This window comes from Cotesia typhae, unplaced genomic scaffold, assembly GCF_013202065.1.
Source record: "Cotesia typhae breed Kobodo isofemale line unplaced genomic scaffold, CoteBio_Ctyphae contig_48, whole genome shotgun sequence".
Taxonomy (NCBI): domain Eukaryota; kingdom Metazoa; phylum Arthropoda; class Insecta; order Hymenoptera; family Braconidae; genus Cotesia; species Cotesia typhae.
The window spans coordinates 12,715,711-12,733,469 of NW_027423756.1; the positions used below are offsets into that span (position 1 = coordinate 12,715,711).

The 17,759-nt window shown below is 32.1% G+C and overlaps 1 protein-coding gene across 3 annotated transcripts in view; it reads left to right on the forward strand.

Moving 5' to 3' along the window:
- The window catches only part of Trim9 (E3 ubiquitin-protein ligase Trim9), a 67,790-nt gene that overhangs the window by 38,568 nt on the left and 11,463 nt on the right, over positions 1–17,759 (forward strand). Inside the window, exons 3-5 of one of the 3 annotated variants that reach the window (XM_074246010.1) lie at positions 13,757–13,852; positions 16,073–16,466; positions 17,596–17,628. In XM_074246010.1, the coding sequence (XP_074102111.1) occupies positions 13,757–13,852; positions 16,073–16,466; positions 17,596–17,628 (523 nt within the window). Of the gene's footprint in view, positions 1–13,756; positions 13,853–16,072; positions 16,476–17,595; positions 17,629–17,759 lie in introns of all 3 variants that reach the window. The other 2 variants (XM_074246011.1, XM_074246012.1) reach the window with 2 other exon arrangements.

Consider the following 17,759-nt stretch of genomic DNA (forward strand, 5'->3'; position numbering starts at 1 on the left):
TCACTATTGGAGAGAATATTTAATTGCAAAAAAAAAAAAATAAATATTATCTATTGACTTATTAAACATTTTTTTCTATTATAAGTTAGTGTAATTTATTTTCCTTATAGACTATTGATCTCTGAACAAAACAGCACTCACCTGTGCTGACAGTATAACATTATTACTGTTATGAAATTTGAAATGAATAATAAGAGGACGGTAACAATGGCAAAATATCTATTGTCGACTGGTGTATAAATGAACTGATAATGAATACTCTGGAGTAATAACAGTATTCAATAGTCGAATATTATTATATAACAGAGGGTCCTGGTCGGTATTATATGTAATGATAAGCAGTCGAATGTTGAATATGGAGAACGGAGCAGAGAGGATATAGAGCATATAAAGCTCGGGATATCACGAAGAGAGGATTATTATTCAATTATTGTTGTGAGTTAATTGAGCCATAGGCGCGTGTTGTTATCCCTGAGGAAAGTGATCCCGGGGGTAGGATTGATACCATCTAGCCGTTTGGCCGAGTGTGCTCTAACGCTCCCTTAGAGTAAGCTAACCCTTGTAGCCCGATTTCAAACGTACCGCAGTACCAGCACCAGTATGACACTGTACATACATCAGCAGCACACCAAAAACACCAGCTCACAGATATATATGATACAACTAGCGCCTGTCTACAATGGAGAAGTAGATGCAACAACAACCGACATGAAACGATGTACGATCGAGCGTACAGGCTCTACTGGGCTGGGTGACCGGCAGTTCGTAAGCTCGTTAGCGCCATGGAAACGTGAACATGACCATGAGCTTCTCTTCTACTGTCCTACTATTCGCTTTACATTTCCGCAATGCCTACGATCCCTGTTTCATGTCTCTAATTACGATTAATGCTCGATACGCTTGATCAATGATACACTCTGTATTTCGGTAAACTTTCTATCCAATTCATATCCAATTACATTGCTTCATAGACTCTTTTGGTTTCTGAGTGAAAAAAAAAAAAAATAATAAAATAAAATAAAATTTTTCAATCGAGCAACTCGGCATAAAATGCTCGATAATATATTTTTATTCATAAAATATTTGTATTGCCAGGATAGAAGCTTGCAGCTCTTTTCAGTGCGCACTGATATGCCTGAAATATATTTGATGCTTTGCGTTTGCAGTCAATCATTTTAAAATATTCACTCGATAGCGTCTGATCTATAAAACCAACTACCGTGCAAGGGCGCAATATAATTTCGTTATAAATTTTTCTTTACAATATTCTGAGGTTCACAAAACGACATGGGTAAAATATGATGGGGAAGAAATAGAAGAAAATATTTTGGGTATTTTTTTATGAAAAAATCAAATTAAAAAAATATTATCCAGAAAATTTATTGAATTTAAAATTTAACTCATAATTTTTCCAACATCAATTAAATTTTAGTATTCTTAAAGCAATTTAAGAAAATATTTCTCGTCATTTAAAATATGACAGAAGAAGCAGAGAAAAAGATGTTGAGTTTTTTTCTGTAAAAGAAAATCGAAAATATTCTTTAACTGTTAATTATTCTAATTTAGCGTAGAGTACTAATGGAATTAAAGAAAGTTTTGCGTTTCTGGTTGGACGAAAAAAAAAACATTTTGTTAATTAGAGTTAATACATTTAAACTCTATCCAGTAGCAAAAAATTTAATTATTGCGACGTCAGAACTAATAATTTGAAATAATAATAATTATAGTTGTTATATTATAAATATGGTTATTATATATAATAGAGTAAAAAGTATAACCGATGGAAAGAAGATTAATGATGACGAGAAGATTATTCTTGGCACGGTAGTGAAGAAATAAAGGAAAAGAAAATACGCAACATGGTAGTAGACGTTATGGAGGTAAAAATATATTTATATTTGTGGATGTGTGTGTGTGTGTATAGTACAGAGAAAGAAAAGGATGATGATGCAGTTGTGTATATGGGAATCGAGAGATAGAAAGAAAGTACATATAGAAAAGACTGCAGAGAAGAATGGTAGAATAAAAGAAGTAAAAGACAAGCATGAAAAGCGAACCTTCAGGCGAAGCACGAGTAACTAAAAAGATTACGAAGAAACGGACGAGTTTCGCAAGAAGTTTTTGCGCTAGCGGTATTTAGAACGTTTTTTTTACATTCTTTCTCTTCCTCTTTTTTTCATTATTTATCCCCCATTCCTCGAGGTGTAGGTGAACTCAGAAGTTTGGCGACTGCTATGGAATGTAATTTACACAAAGTATACATTTCATTGTTTTTTTTTATAGTTTTTGGCTGCTTCAACTATATTGGTAAATATTCAGCAGCTGGCTTGATAAAAAATAGTAATAAGTTTTCTTACTTGTGAAGAAATTTTGTGATGTGACCTAATATGGTCATGTATAATTTTTTTTATTAAAGGTAGTGCTAGAAACTTCTAACAGAGGGCGCATGGTCACCAAATCGTCTCCTTATAAGAGATTTAGGCTTAAAGTATTAAGTTCTAAAATTGAAAATTAAAAACTAGATCAAGCCGTGTTAAAAAAAAAATTCTTTCAAGTTCATTTTCTCAATCTTACTTCTCAGCTGTCTTTAATTATGAACGCTTATAAATTAAAAACAAACTCTTGTCCATCTGGAAGTTTACGCTCGTGACACTGAAAGAAAGATTGAGTGTCAGCTATTTTTTAAAAATTTCTTTGATCTTTCTACTTAGTATGTATGAGTACCGCACTCATAACAACAATAATAATTATAGTAATAATAACAATAAAGACACACAGTACTTGTGTATTTTTGGCAAAAGTGTTAAAAGCAAAAGTCGTTAGTGTCCTTGTATTAAAGTTATTTTTTTCGTGGGAAGATTGAAAATCAAGCACTGTCATCTCCTCACTCCAGGCTCTAGCACAGTGAAGTGTGTGTACTATACACGGCAAAATAAAAAGCAAAAGAGAAGAATATAGTCGAGGTAGAGGGTCGAGTTCATGATGGAGGCCAAGCTCTTTTCTGAGAACGATTAATTTTACCCGTTCTCCTTCTTTCTCTTTACCACTTCTGTACATATACGAACCATCGCCATCACCGTACTCACTTGTCCTTTATCTTTATCTCGGTGTCCTCCCATTCCGCACAGTACCTTTACACTCGTTTTCTTCGTTGTAGTCGTAGTCGTAGTCGTCCAGAGTTTTGTGACACTCGACCCGCCAGGCGGCCGCCTTGTCTCGTTGTCGCGCGCGCCACCAAATAGAAACAGAAGGGAATTGCAATGCACCCTTTTAACACAAAAGCCTTGACTCTACTCGACGGAAGGTTCTTCGTTGTCGCGTCCCGATCGTAATGAACTCTTCCTCTTTCCCTCTTCGTCTCATTTTACTTCTCTATACGTAGATAGATATAAAGGCTTTGAAACTATTCTTGCAGACATCAAACTATCTTCAACTCGGCTTTCTCCATTCCTCTTTGCCAGCCCTCAAGCCTTTATAATTATTGCTCTTGACGCCATGGCATTCCCTCGAGGATGAGCTTGAGAAAATGTCGGGATTCTGATGATGGTGTGGTTCCCCTTGTTCCACTATCTGCTTTAAGGCAATCGCCCTCGTCCTTGCCTTGTTGTCTCTCGCAGCTTCTAGCTTTCCGAGAAGACTAATTGTCTAAATGGCGACATTACTTGATATCAAACCTTGATAATGAGAACTATCGATAAACCTCTATATGACAGATTCTCTCGTTCTTAAGTTACTGTTATCACTTACCCACATTTAACCAGGCTTTCAGTAAAATACTACGTTTCTATACTATCAATTATCACCAGTAATTTATAATCAATCATTTTTTAAAACAACACTCACCAATATATTATTTTTAAATTCAAATTTTAAATATCTCATTGTTAGTCGGAGATCTAGTAGCTTAAGCTGTAGAGCTCTTGACATATAACCAGAGAAGACCGGGTTCGATTCTCAGCTTGATTTCAATCTCTATTTTTTCAAAATATTCCACGTAATTATAATTTATTTAAAATATTATTCAAGTATGGATTAATTATAAAAGAATTTTCAATCACATTTAATCTTTTGCTTTGTCAGAAAATCACGACTAAAAAATTCAACAAATTGAGCAGTCACAAAAGAACAAAATTACACAGAGCCCCTCTAAAAAGTAAAATAAAACAAAACTAGAGGTTATTTTTGAGCTTTTGTCTCCATTAATTATTTTATTTTATTTTCCTTTTAATTTCACAGTCAATTATTTAAATACATTGTGGAGAATTTTAGCTTGGAATTGCGTAAAGTCCCAGGACGAAAATACCGGTGATTTAGGGGCTGCATATCGACTAGGGTAACTCCCTATCTGCAGTTACTCTCCACCCCGTACACTAGTCGGATTTATAAGTTCTCTCATACTCTTACTACCACTGCTACCACTACCACTACAACTACAACTATTATTATTATATCGCTGGCTCTGCAGCTAGAATGTATAGTCCTACCGATTGTAACCATAAGAGTTCAGAGTCCAGAGTCCAGCATGTAGTCAATTTCGCGTATGTATAAACATATATGTCGTAGTATGTCTGTATAAATCTCTATATCTACTAGCGTATAATACTGTTTCATATACTTCGCGATATTCTCGGTTTATCGGTGACTGGATTTACGAACTAACAGCGACGTCAACGTTACTCATAAACTATGGGCATACCACCGAGCAAGTAAACTCAAGCGAGCGCAGAAACGGACCATTCTGTTTAGTTCCATTCCCTCGAGGCATGATCGTATCGTTCGTGTTTCATACGTACCTTCTATATTCTATTCTATTCTGTCTCTACTCTGCTACACTATTGCCATCGCGATTGCTATTCCTGTTCCTGTTGCTGTTGCTGTTACTATTGCTTTTGCCGGTGCCAGCGAGGAATCAAGACACGACGTGTCGAGTTATCGCCTCCAATCGATTCTTGCCAAGCTAAAAAATTCACTAAAAATATAAATCCTGGAGATAAGCGAAGAAAGAAGGAATACAAACTATCAAAACAATAAATACACATATATATATATATATATATATATATATATATATATATATATATATATATATATATATATATACAGATGAAAGTTGAAATCTCAACTCAAAGTCACGTATGTTTTTTGCTCTTTGATCTGGATTTTCCTTTGTTGAAAATATATAAAAAACTAAAATGTTTCTTCGGTTGAAATAGATTTTTCCGTATAATATTTGTCTATTTACATTTATATCATAATCATAAATTTATTTTCATGTTATTCATAGTTTACACAAGCAATATCTATTATTTTATTTAATAAATTATTCTTATAGAAAATATTTTTCTTCTACTTTTACGTTAATGGAAATTTAAAAATTAAAAATGTAGTAGTATGCATTCGGTAATAAATCGGATTACTCTCCCTCAGCCCTAAATTAAATATTAAAAGACTAATGTTCGGATTTATTAGGATTATTTAAATTAAATAGTACAAATTTTATACATTTTTTATATTAAACAATTCAATAAACGAAATAAGATTTTCAAGTACGATCTTGTTCTACATCAGAAGTAGAGGAATAGTTAATCGTATCCACTTTCACAGTTGACTCAGTGCCTTAGCTTATAATTCTCCTGAGACTCGCACTGCATCGTGTTGATAGGATACACGACTGTAGAAGACAAGGGCCAAAATTTAAAGCTACTCCAATATATCGAGTTACAATCACGTGTTTTATCACGTACAGAGTCTTGTGTTAGTCGTTCGTTACTGCCAGGGATCGGGTCGTAAAATATTCGAAAAATTTATCGCTTCGAACCCGAAAAATACAGCTTTAATATTTTTTTTTATGTAGAAAAAAAAAATAAGAAATAAAGAAGGAAAAAAATAAATTGTAACGCAGAAAGTGAACCCCAGTGCCCTGCAATAGAACTTGCAACGGTGAGTAACCAAATATAATACACACAAGCTTCTCTGAAAACATCGGGCACCCTCCTCATTCATTCCTTACCCTCGGTTTGGCTCGTCGCTCGTCTACATGGTGTAACACCCTCTGTACCACCAAATTTCCAGCTACACGTGCTCTCCTGGCAAGCAGGGGTGTCTGATGGGTGCGATTACTTTCCCCTGAAAATTTCACTTGGTGTATAAACGCTCAGGCTGATATGTACTACTGATGTTGTGTTGTTATTGATGTTGATGTTGATGCTCGCCGAGAGATGAAAGAGATGAGGATTCAACGCGTTTTATTTATTTATTTATTTAGCAACAGCCCTCCGACATACATCAAATGCTAAATCCATTAAGCTTTGAATTTTAAAATCATTTTTTATTTTTTTTTTATTATCCTCAATCAACATTCATATTAATTATCCGATTTTAATGATGTTTTGATTAAGGAAAATATTTATCTGCACACAAAGTAGAGATGGGCTTAATTAATCCGGGAGAAATTGAATTTATTTACTTAAAAAGACTTAGAAAGATTCTGAGTAAATAAATTTTATAATCAACTCAGAAAAAATTTTTTTTTGATATTTATAAATAAATAAAAATATGTTTACCTAATTTAAAAAAAAATATTTAGAAGGTTTTTTATTAATTTTTTACCGAAAAATTTAAAAATATAAATAGACTACATGATAAAAAATATAAATTAAACCAATACACAAATTTAATAGCAACAGAAAAATTTATGTACCTAAAAAAAAATTCGACAAATAATAAGACTTTTAAAATATTTTTTAGAATAAAAAATTAAAACAAAGATTGAAAAATTGTTTATGGTTTTTTGTTTAATCTCAGAGATTTAAAATAATTCAAACTATCGACTAAAATATATTATGACTCATACTAAACCCATCTAATGACGATAATAATAATAATAATACTAATGGGAGATATTAATAAAGCATTATCGGTAAACCAGAGGAGTGCATATACTACAATACATGAATAATCGGATCAGCAAAATCTGGAGAGTAATTCCCAAGGCAACCACACTGCGCCGGGGCATATTTCTCGAAGAAACATATCGGGATGAGGATGAGAGTCGCTTTTGATGCCGAGTGCACTGAACACCATTTATGAAGCTTAGGCATATGTGCAAGAGGCATATAGCGTGGGTGAAAACCCGCAGGGGGATTTTACATCCACACGTACGATGTCTCTGCACATATAAACACGCGGGTGGAGATGATGTACAGACAGGGGGATGAAAATGGGTGTAGGGGCTGCCGTGGGCACAGGTCCAGACAGGCGCAGTGAATTCTCCGGCACGCGGCTGAGCGAGAGGAAAAACACCACGGGATTTTACATACTTGTATCTGTAATACACATATTAAAGGGAGACAAAGAAGCAAGAGGAGATAAGGACAGATGTAAACACTGATACTGGGAAAGAGACGAAGTGAGAGCGGCAGAAGCAGTATCGTGTTTACGCTGAGGCGTATCTACATTGCCACAGGGCTCGTGGGCTTCAGGGCTTCAAGAGTAGAGCAGAGTACGAGCTAGAAGGATGGCTTATGGTTGAAGGCGAGATAGAGAGACTGCCTCAAGGGGATGAAAGAGAAAATGAGAAAGAGTAGCGGCTGGAGGGTGAATGTGGATTTGAACTTGGGGTGAGACAGCGAAAATGAGTGAGAGAGAGAGAGAGAGAGAGAGAGAGAGAGAGAGAGAGAGAGAGAGAGAGATAAATGCCGGGACAAAGGCTCCTTTACCTTGAAGGGGTGAATCGCGTGGTCTGGCAGTCGACGATAACAGGCGCGAGGTCTTACGTCCATGTGAATATATATCTGGGTACAAACGACCCAAATGAATTTCTCGACGGCGGGCATGCCAAGGAACTGCTGAGGGAAGGGGCACATGGATACCACCGGTGACCAATTATTCCGTGGCACGAAACCAAACCAAACGATTGTTTCCCTCGCACGAGAAAATGATTATGGACAAAGAGAGGGTCAAATGGACTTGATTTCATTCTTTTATTTTCTTAGATACCGGGTATATATGTTTGTTTGTATATATAATATACATATAAATTAATGTGCAACCCGGATCTCTGCTGTTACTAATTTTCAATTATCATGACTGACTGATCTGTCTTTCGTGATCGTTTACACAAATATTACCGCACGAAATGCTAAGTAAGATAAAGAGAGTGATGAATTACCCTCCTTTTTCATAATCTCGTTATTGCTATTATGTTTTAGAATGGAAATTTAATTTTTTATTGAGCTTGAATCTCCGATTAGTGATTTGGAATTTTTTATCAATTGAAAATTATTATCTTGATTTTTTAAAATAAGTTAATAAGTCATAAAAGAATGAAGTAGAGAGATTATGCAAGAGTAATTTAATCTGAACTGGAATTGCAACATCATATTTCATTCTGTAATTATATAGGCAATGTGGGTCAGGTGTATCACCTATCATGTGATTAAAAAATATGCATAATCATAATTATAAAAGGTCGCAAATTTTACTATTTTAAATAAGCATAATTAATATTTAGAGTGTTAAAAAATTTTGAGGTGACAAATATACGTATCACTGTAAAATTAAATTAACATAAAAGCATGTTATTGATATTAAACATCAAAGAATATTTTTCATTCGTTAATAGACACTAATTTAATTGATTTAAAATAATACAGCCACTCATTTTATTTAAAACTTCAAAGGAATTGACTTTTGTACCGAAAATATTAATCGCAAGTGGAATTTATTGAAAATTTTTAGTGAATTTTTAGTTTTAATTGCAAGAGAATAATAGAAGCGTGGTGCAAAATAATGAAAACAGAATTTATTAGATACAGGATTGAATATCGATGAAATGGGTGGTAATTGAATAGTAAGATAATTTAAATGGAGCGAAAATTAATTGAAATCCTATCATCGAAGATGGGTGAGTCAAGAGAGAGACAGAGAGAGAGAGAGAGAGAGAGAGAGAGCGAGAGGGTAGATTGAGAAATTATTCATGACAAGTCGTCGGTAGGGGCGGCAGGGATGGAAGAAGGTGTAACTTAATTACCCTCGGGCACGAATGGAGACATGAGTTTCCGTTATGCCAAAGAAGACTCCACTCGTAGCTAAAACGGGGGAGGATGAAGAATATGGAGGGAGAGAAAGATGGTGATGATTAAGTAAAGGTAAAAGTGGTAGGTCCGAAAGGAGAGAGGCTAAAGAAATAAATCGGTGGTGGTTGTCTTGCAAATTGAAACTGGCCATATAACAGGCCCGATAAACTAGTCAGAGGAGAACACTGACTAAGAGTCAGTAAGGACTTTTTGCTACGTACCATACAATTATAAATGTGTTTATATTTACCTGCTTTCCGTCTTTTACTTTACTATCCCGCTCTTCGAGCTAACCACTATACTAATATCTCAAACGGAAATTTCAAATTTTCATACCACGCTGACACTCGTAAATGTCTCGTTTATTTAAAAGCTTTACGACTTTCTCGTTATTTTTAAATAATTCCACCAATTAACTTGCGGGATTTTATTTTACGCTGGTTCAAAGGATTTAGATTTATTTTAGAAAATTTCTTTACCTTTAATTTTAAAGTCATCAGTTCTATGCATTCAAATTATTCAACACCTATGTTATTTTTAATTACAGTTTGATTTAGAAGATTTTTTAATTATAGATAAGAAAAGTCTAGACCGTAGATAGCTTTAAGTAATTGACGTGTCCAATTTTATTTCACCGTACTATATTTTTGAATTCATAAGATCTTAAATTAATCTGCGAGCAATTAGATTGTCACGATGATTAATTGAACGACTTTGGGGTATTTTCAGACTCTTTTTGTACATAATTAATGTGAAATTGTGGAGTCAAGATTTAATTTCTTGAATATTTAACTGCAGTAATAAAAAAATTACCTTGATTCAAGAGGGAAAATTTTAAACCAAAAATTTTCTATTTAAAAAATTTTTTTTTTTAATTAAAATTTCTAGAGAGTTGCAATTCTTGATACTGTCTTTTTTTTATGTAAATTCCTCTGCAGTATACTATCAATTGAAATTCAAACATCCATATTTATAAATCCAGTCCACAAATACATATGTATGGATGTAAAAATAAATGTAACAAATTTTTTTCAGTAAAAACAATAGAATCTTTCTGTTCGGTTAGATTTGTTTTGATATTTTTTTTTTGGTCGAAAGTACATGTATGTAATTGAATTTCATAGCTCTGGCTGGTTGTAAAAGAGATTTAGTTATTTATAGCAATAGACGAATGAATAAACGCGTGAACAACGAATATTAACAGCGGATATGTGCGGTCCAGTTGGTGCTAAAGCGTGAACCCACCGACGAACGAAAGCTCTTGGTCGACTCTCCACTCTCTGTACTGGTCGTTGCCGCTGTGCGGTTTAGCGTCGCTTCGACCGCACTCACCACAAAGTCCGGCGGGGTATTGAAGGCACGATGTACTGTTATAGGAATAAAAGAACCAAATAGAAGGAGTGGAGGAGTTGTAAGTAAATAAAAGTACTGTGCTGGGAAACAGGGCTGAGTAAAGACGATAGCTTTGAGGTTAACGAAGAGAGTGCGCGCGTGAGGAAAAGAAAAAGTCCTTTTATCGGACAAATAAGATTTCGTCGAGCGAGATTCGTGCGGTAAAACCACCGCATGAACACAGATCGAAAAATAAATGAACCACTTGAAACCGATTTTTAAGGTGCCTGCTTTATTTGGAGCTCTACTGAGCTCTACGAGGCTTTACTTCGAAAAACTCGGCCCTCTTCCTCATTTATAGTGCTCTCGTAGCTCTAGGTGTATAGATAAGAGTCAATGTCGACGTCAATGTGGAGTGAGAAGAGTCTTTTGTCGCTACCGCTCATATTTCCAAAGGCAATAAAAAACACCGGGAAATCCGATCCGATTTAAGATCGAATTACGTGAATCGAGTCTTTAGGGTGACTTTACTATCGAACCGTCGATAAATTGTTTTTCATTTTGGCTTTCTGATAAAGTCTAACCTGATTATTATTATTAATTTAACTCTTACTAGCAATCTTGCAGTCACTATGTGATTGCCGTGGCTTTTAAACTATATAAAAAATAAAATTTTGCTTTATTCAACAATCACTTTTGTTAAATTGCACTGTACTTTTTTTAACTATTGAAATTTTTAAAAATATAAGCTCATCCTGACGTTACACTCATCAAAAGCTTTCATTTGAGTACCCACATGCATTTTGATATATATTTTTCATATATATATATATATATATATATATATATATATATATATATATATATATATATATATATATATATGAAAAATTGATGTGGGTACTCAAATGAAAGGTCTTGATGACTATAACATCGGGATGAGCTTAGATCTTTAAAAATTTCAATAATTCATGGGATACAAGGTCATTTTTTAATTCATGATTTTTAGTTGCAATTTAAAAATTTATTTAATTAAAATAATAATAAATTTTCTCCAAAAATTTATATTTAAATACAGAATCATCTACATTGCAAATAATTTATTCCGGACTTGCGGAATATGAAATGTAAAAAAATTTATTAACATAATCAGATAAAGTTACGAGATTAAGAAAATAATTTTAATACTTTAAGTCGATTAAATATTAATGTCATAATTTTATTATTATGATAATGAATTATTTTTGACTGAAAAATTGGTCTAAATTCTATTGAACATGCAGCTGAATAAAATATTTTTATCTATTTAAAAATCTTGTATCTGTAATTTAGCGTTTATGTAGCACATAGTACAGCATTCTCGACTCATTTCCGCTGTGTATATTTTTGTCGATATAAAAGAATGTATAAATAGAAAGGAGAACAAAAAACAAGTGGGTAGAAAATAGAGTAGATGTTTTTAGTAAATTAAAATAGCGAGCAACAAAATAAAAGAAATACCGAAAATAAATTCGTGGCATTGGAATGTATGGATGAAATCGATTGTTGATTGCACTGTCGAGCGTTTGATTTTTCTGAAAAGGCCTCCGCTCGAGTAACGGAATCAAAGTGGGTGTGAGTTTGTACTGAAAATACCGAATTTAGTTAACGAACAATAGAACGGTATTGCGAGGATTTGAATTTTCAGGAGCCAACAAATTTTGTGAGTTTAAAATAATAATGATAAAGTATTATAGAGGAAAAATAAAAAAAATAACAATAATTTGAATACCGCTCAGCGGGTGTCCATCCTGATCGATTGTCCTTTTTTATCTTTATTTCCTGGATAGCGGGTGCATGGCATCGGCATCGACTGGCAAGTGCCACACAAAATCGATCCTGTTCCGCCTGGTGGTACGCGGTTTAAGAACGAGATGCGAGCCTCGCGGAATACAAATTTCTCTGAATATAATACGACTTTGCGCAGATATCAGATATACTTTAAGATATTGTTGAGACGTGAATAAAAATTTATGTTGTATTCCTGATTTACGAAACATGCGAATAAAACATTACCCGAGCGTTATTTTTCGTTATCAAAATCTTAATATTTAATATATCTTTATTTTATTCTCAAATTACCGTGTTACTTTTGTTCTCGTATCATTATTCCCATCTTTATTGTGTATTTAGTCGCTTAAACTCCTTTTTATACGACAAATATTTTTCATTATTTAAATCCATAAAAGTTAATAATAAATTTTTAAAGGAATTTTTAGATAAAATTAATACTTTTTTATCAGTTGCGTGACTAATTACTTACTATATATTATGGGCGATAAGTTTTTACAAGCGTTAAATAAATTTTTTTAAAAGTTGCTACTAAACTTTTTATTTAAAGTTTATGCTCAACAATTTGCATTCTTTAAAAACTCTACAATCTTTTTATTATTTGATAAAAATAATAAGTTTTTTATTATTGCAAACAATTTTTTTTTTTTTTCTCATTTTCAACACCCGGGAAACTGCAAAACCGATAAACGTCAGTTTGCTATACTTTCCAACTACGCAGACGTGATCTCTGTTCTTATTTACATAATATAAATCGCTTTTCATTCAATAAAATTTATCTCCAGACTCAAAATCTAAAAGATTGTACATTTTTTTTATTGAGAATTAAATTACATATTTTATAATATTAATTCTTGCGCGAAATAATCGTTTTCAAAATAAAAATAAAATAATTATGAACCAATTTACTAAAGTGTATTTTTTTTTTCGTCTGGCATAATTATGTGCAATAATAATTTAAATAAAATTTTTATTTTATTATATTTTTATATTATTTTTATAAATAAATATAAAATTTTTTACCATCATCAAAAATATATTCCAATAATTTTATCATGATAAAAAATTGTACCCTGAGTTATGGAATTTTGATGCAGAAAAATAGATAGTTGGAAAGCGAAAAAAGATGAGCAAATATTTGAAATAGTTTTGTCGATACAGAAAAGCTTTTTGAGATGAAAAAATTTTTATAGCATCACATAAATAAACACGGCTACGGGGTGAAAAAATTCAATGTTTACTGATCGATTAAAACTTATTGCTCACCCTTGTATAAAGCATCGGAAGTGCTCTAACTATTCAATGCAATGTAGATAGACCAGTTCTGGTATTTTTTGCCAACAATTTTATTAATTAAAAAATATTTTTTGCTCCCAAATGATTTGTATAAAAATGAATATTCATGTAAAAAATGAAAAAATATTTTCTTTGAGCTATGTAGAGTGCAGATACATGAACAAAATATTTTTCATTATACAAGTGATGATAATGACGATCGACTTTTATTATTGTTACAGACAGAACTGTCGCAAAATCTACAACAGCTTTCGGAGCGCGCCCGTTCTACGACAGAATTCATCCAGCGACTTAAAGGAATGACGGATAAAGTACACGTAAGTATAAATATATTGTACGATATTGGATGGATATACAGTGGCATACGTGCCTTTGCTTACCTACCACCGCGCTATGGTTTTTTATTTTTCTTCACACGTGAAGGATTGAAGAAAATTGGAAAAAACGCGAGGCGCATAGTCAACCATACAAACACCACGACGCTTCGAGCATATATTCTATTTAAAAAGAAAGGTCTACAAAAAAGCAATGAAAGAATGAAAAATTTATACAATATATATAATCTGAAGAATGTCGCGATGCCTCAGGCGTTAATTAAATGTTGTTGTATATAATAGACAGCGAAACTTAATTATCGAAGCGCAAGTCTGCCTCGTTTTGCTAAAATTTATAAATTAATTGAATTTAATTTAAATTTTAGTTCATAATATTCCTTTGTCTTAAACTAACGAGATATTATCTTTTGTTAGTTTTTGCTGAAATAAAACTCCGAGAGTAAGATTGAATTAGTGAAAATACAATAACCATGGAATTCACAGAGACATTGCGTTACTTTTCTTTGTTGAATTTCTTTCAATATTATCATATTTTCTTATACAGTAAAAAAAAAAAAAAAAAAAAAAATTTGAATAATATTTTTGATCAATAAAAATCAGTAATAGAATTTTTAAAATGCTCGGGGATATAAAAATAAAAAAATAGAAATTTTATTTGCGGATGCTTATGAAGAATTTGTTACAGAATTGGCAACTTCGAAAGTTTATTGGCTTATAAAAATAGCAATTAAATGTAACAATGTCCATCGAACAATACGTGCCTGTTTTTTTGACAATAAAAATTCAGCTGCAAAAACAGCACTTGACATGTAACGGTTATACAGCCTCGGAACACATGTCGCAGCAATGAAATTTATCGAGATTCTTTATTCCGGCGGAACGCAAAAGAACAAAAATTCAACGGACCTTTATGCTACCGTTTCACATCCTACATAAAGTGTTTTCTATCTTCTGTTCTAAAGTAATAGCGTTGAGACCCTTTAAAAGTTGTAAATAAAACCAGCTGCACATCGGGCTCTCTATATATAAATTATTTAACGCTCCAATATCAATAAATCTCGATAGTTCATTAAGGCGAATGACCGCTTTTTCTATCAGTTAATTAAATGTTTCAATTAAAATTTTAATATAATTGGTCTACTTCGATTCGATTAATTAGAACGCCAATCAATTAATCACTGATAATAAATCCAATATCATTTTTAATTTTCACTAATTTTATTCAATAAAATATAATTGGGTTGACATAAAATTAATTAAAATTAATTTTTTATCAATAGTCTCAGTTATTTTCGTACGAATACATACTTGATAGCTTTAAATATATATCCAGCATTCGTGACTTTGTAAAAATAAACTTTAGAGGCACTTTGTCCCTGAATTGCGTTAAATTGACTTAATGCGTGAAGAAACGGTTGTAAATCAAAGTTATTTAAGTCTTCTTAGTTTGTTTTTTCTTTTTTACAAGTTTGTATACTTTGATTTTTTTATTTTGTTGGAATGCTTTTATTAGAAGTCTCTTAAATCATTAAAAATAAAAACAAAAATATTCCGTGGTACAAAAATTGGTAACAGAAAATTTTTTCGCCTTAATCAATGAATTTTTTAGATAACTAGTATTATATTTAAAAGCACAAGTTGTCTAGAATAAATTTCCATAAGCTTTGATTTTTATATCAGTTGAAATGTTATTAATAAGTGTTGAAATAAAATTGATAATTTTTTTTAAATTTATTACTTTGTATTGATTTGTTGAAAAATTTAGTTATTAAAGATATTTAATTCGGGGATATTTATTTTGTCAATAGATCAAAAATCATGGAACCCTTTGATTTATCTCAAGAGTTTTATAAGTAATATTTGAAAATAAAAAATCTAAAAATATTTATCGAGCATCAAAGCATGAAGAATGTCGGAAATTTAATTTATTAAATGACATCCGCTGCTCCTTATAGTTATAAATATGAAACATTTAATTAGTGAAAATCTGAAATTCTTGAAGAAATATCTCCATCGGTATTTTGGTAGAACAACAAGAGCATAATAAATTATCTTATCCTTTATTGTATCTACTCTTTGCCATAGAAACCCCGATAATATACCTCTTGACTCAACTCTGTTATTGTTATCGCTATCAGTTACAACAATATTTGCAGTGTAGTAATAATTACAATAATAATAACAATTTGTTTTATATTCCAGGAGGAATGTGCAGCCCTAGAAGACGAAGTAGAGGACAGAGTCGCAAGTTTATTGAATATGCTTCAAGCAAGAAAGTCTCGTCTAATCGAGGCTGCACGACAAACGAGAGACGCAAGAGTTAGATCACTGCGGGATCAAGTTGCGAGATGCGCAACTCATCTTCAGGGAACGACAGCTCTGCTAACGTTTTGCATTGAAGCTCTGAAGGAAACCGACAGCTCGGCATTCCTCCAGATTGGTGGGATGTTATCTATGAGAGCTTCCAGCGCTGCCGGGTCCTGGGGCGCTGCTGAAGGCGTACAAGAAATGGCTCGGCTGCCTCTTCTTGATCTCACACTCGATGACAAGCCCGTCCGACGGGCCATTGATCAACTGACCTTTGTTCAGCTGAAACGTGAGTTCTGTCAGTAATTTATCATTTTTATACTTCGGTTTGACGTTTTTATTTTTTTTGTTTTTGCTTTTTTATCATTTCGCGTGTTTACTATTATTTTCTCTAATTAATTTTAATTAATCGATCGTGTTAATTGTTGAAATATTTCGCTTTGTTAATTTAGCTCGCAAATGAAATGGAAATTTTGTTTCACGCTTTACAAAATCATATTAATTACACAGGTCTACGAGTTATAACTTTTTAAATTTAATTTCATTGTAAATAACTTTGTTTTAAAGTTTCACTTAATTCGGTATATTCAAACACATTTGCATCTATTAAAATTTATTTTTATCCAACGCGAGTTATTTATCTTCATTGGGAAGATAATTATGTTGAATTACAGTCTCATTCATTTTTGTTTATTCCAAAAAAATTTTATCAAAATTTATTAAACTTTCAGAGTATACACATGCAATTAAATAATTTTTTTTTCTTAAAATTTTTAAATAAAATAACAATAAAAATTTTTAATTCTTACAAAATAAAGGAAAAAAATTATTTTTTGTGTTTTTAAGGGTTAAGATAAAGTACAAATTAATACATCAAATTCTTATTTTAATTTCCCAGAGATTATCCTAAAATTCCATATCATCTTCGCTGAGCTGTTCTTCAGTGTGAAGCTTTTCTTATTACACCGGTAACTACCAGGTGGATTTCAATATTGTTGGAATATTCCGTAAAGTTGCGTTAAATTCTAGAGTTATTGAAGTTTTGAAGTTATCCTAGGCGTTTTATCAACGCAAAACTTTCAAAAATAATTATTATTAATAATTTTCTTGACAATTAAAATATAAAAGTTCAAAATACTTAAAATAGTCCAAAAATAAATGAGACTTTTCTCAATATTTATTTCTATTTAATTATATCAATTAAATAAAATTAATTTTTCTTAGAATAAAATAGAAAATTTTAGAAAGTCAAGAATGTAGTAAAAAAATTAATAATTAAAATATTCACACAGACCTGTGTAATTTATATTAATTATTTTCGATGTTTTTATGACGAATAAGATATAATTAAAAATTTAACACGATGTCCGTAAAAATAAAGATATTGGTTGTAATGAAATCTCTAATGTTGGACGCAGCAATGGAAGGAGAGGATCAATATCCAACCGCAGGTAATGACCAAAAAACCAATAACACAAATAAAAGTGAGAAATTAAAAAAAAAAAAAAAAAAATTATAAAACTAAGAACAGCGAGACCTCAAAAAACGACTATAAGCTTTGGCATTGAAGCACGCAAAACGA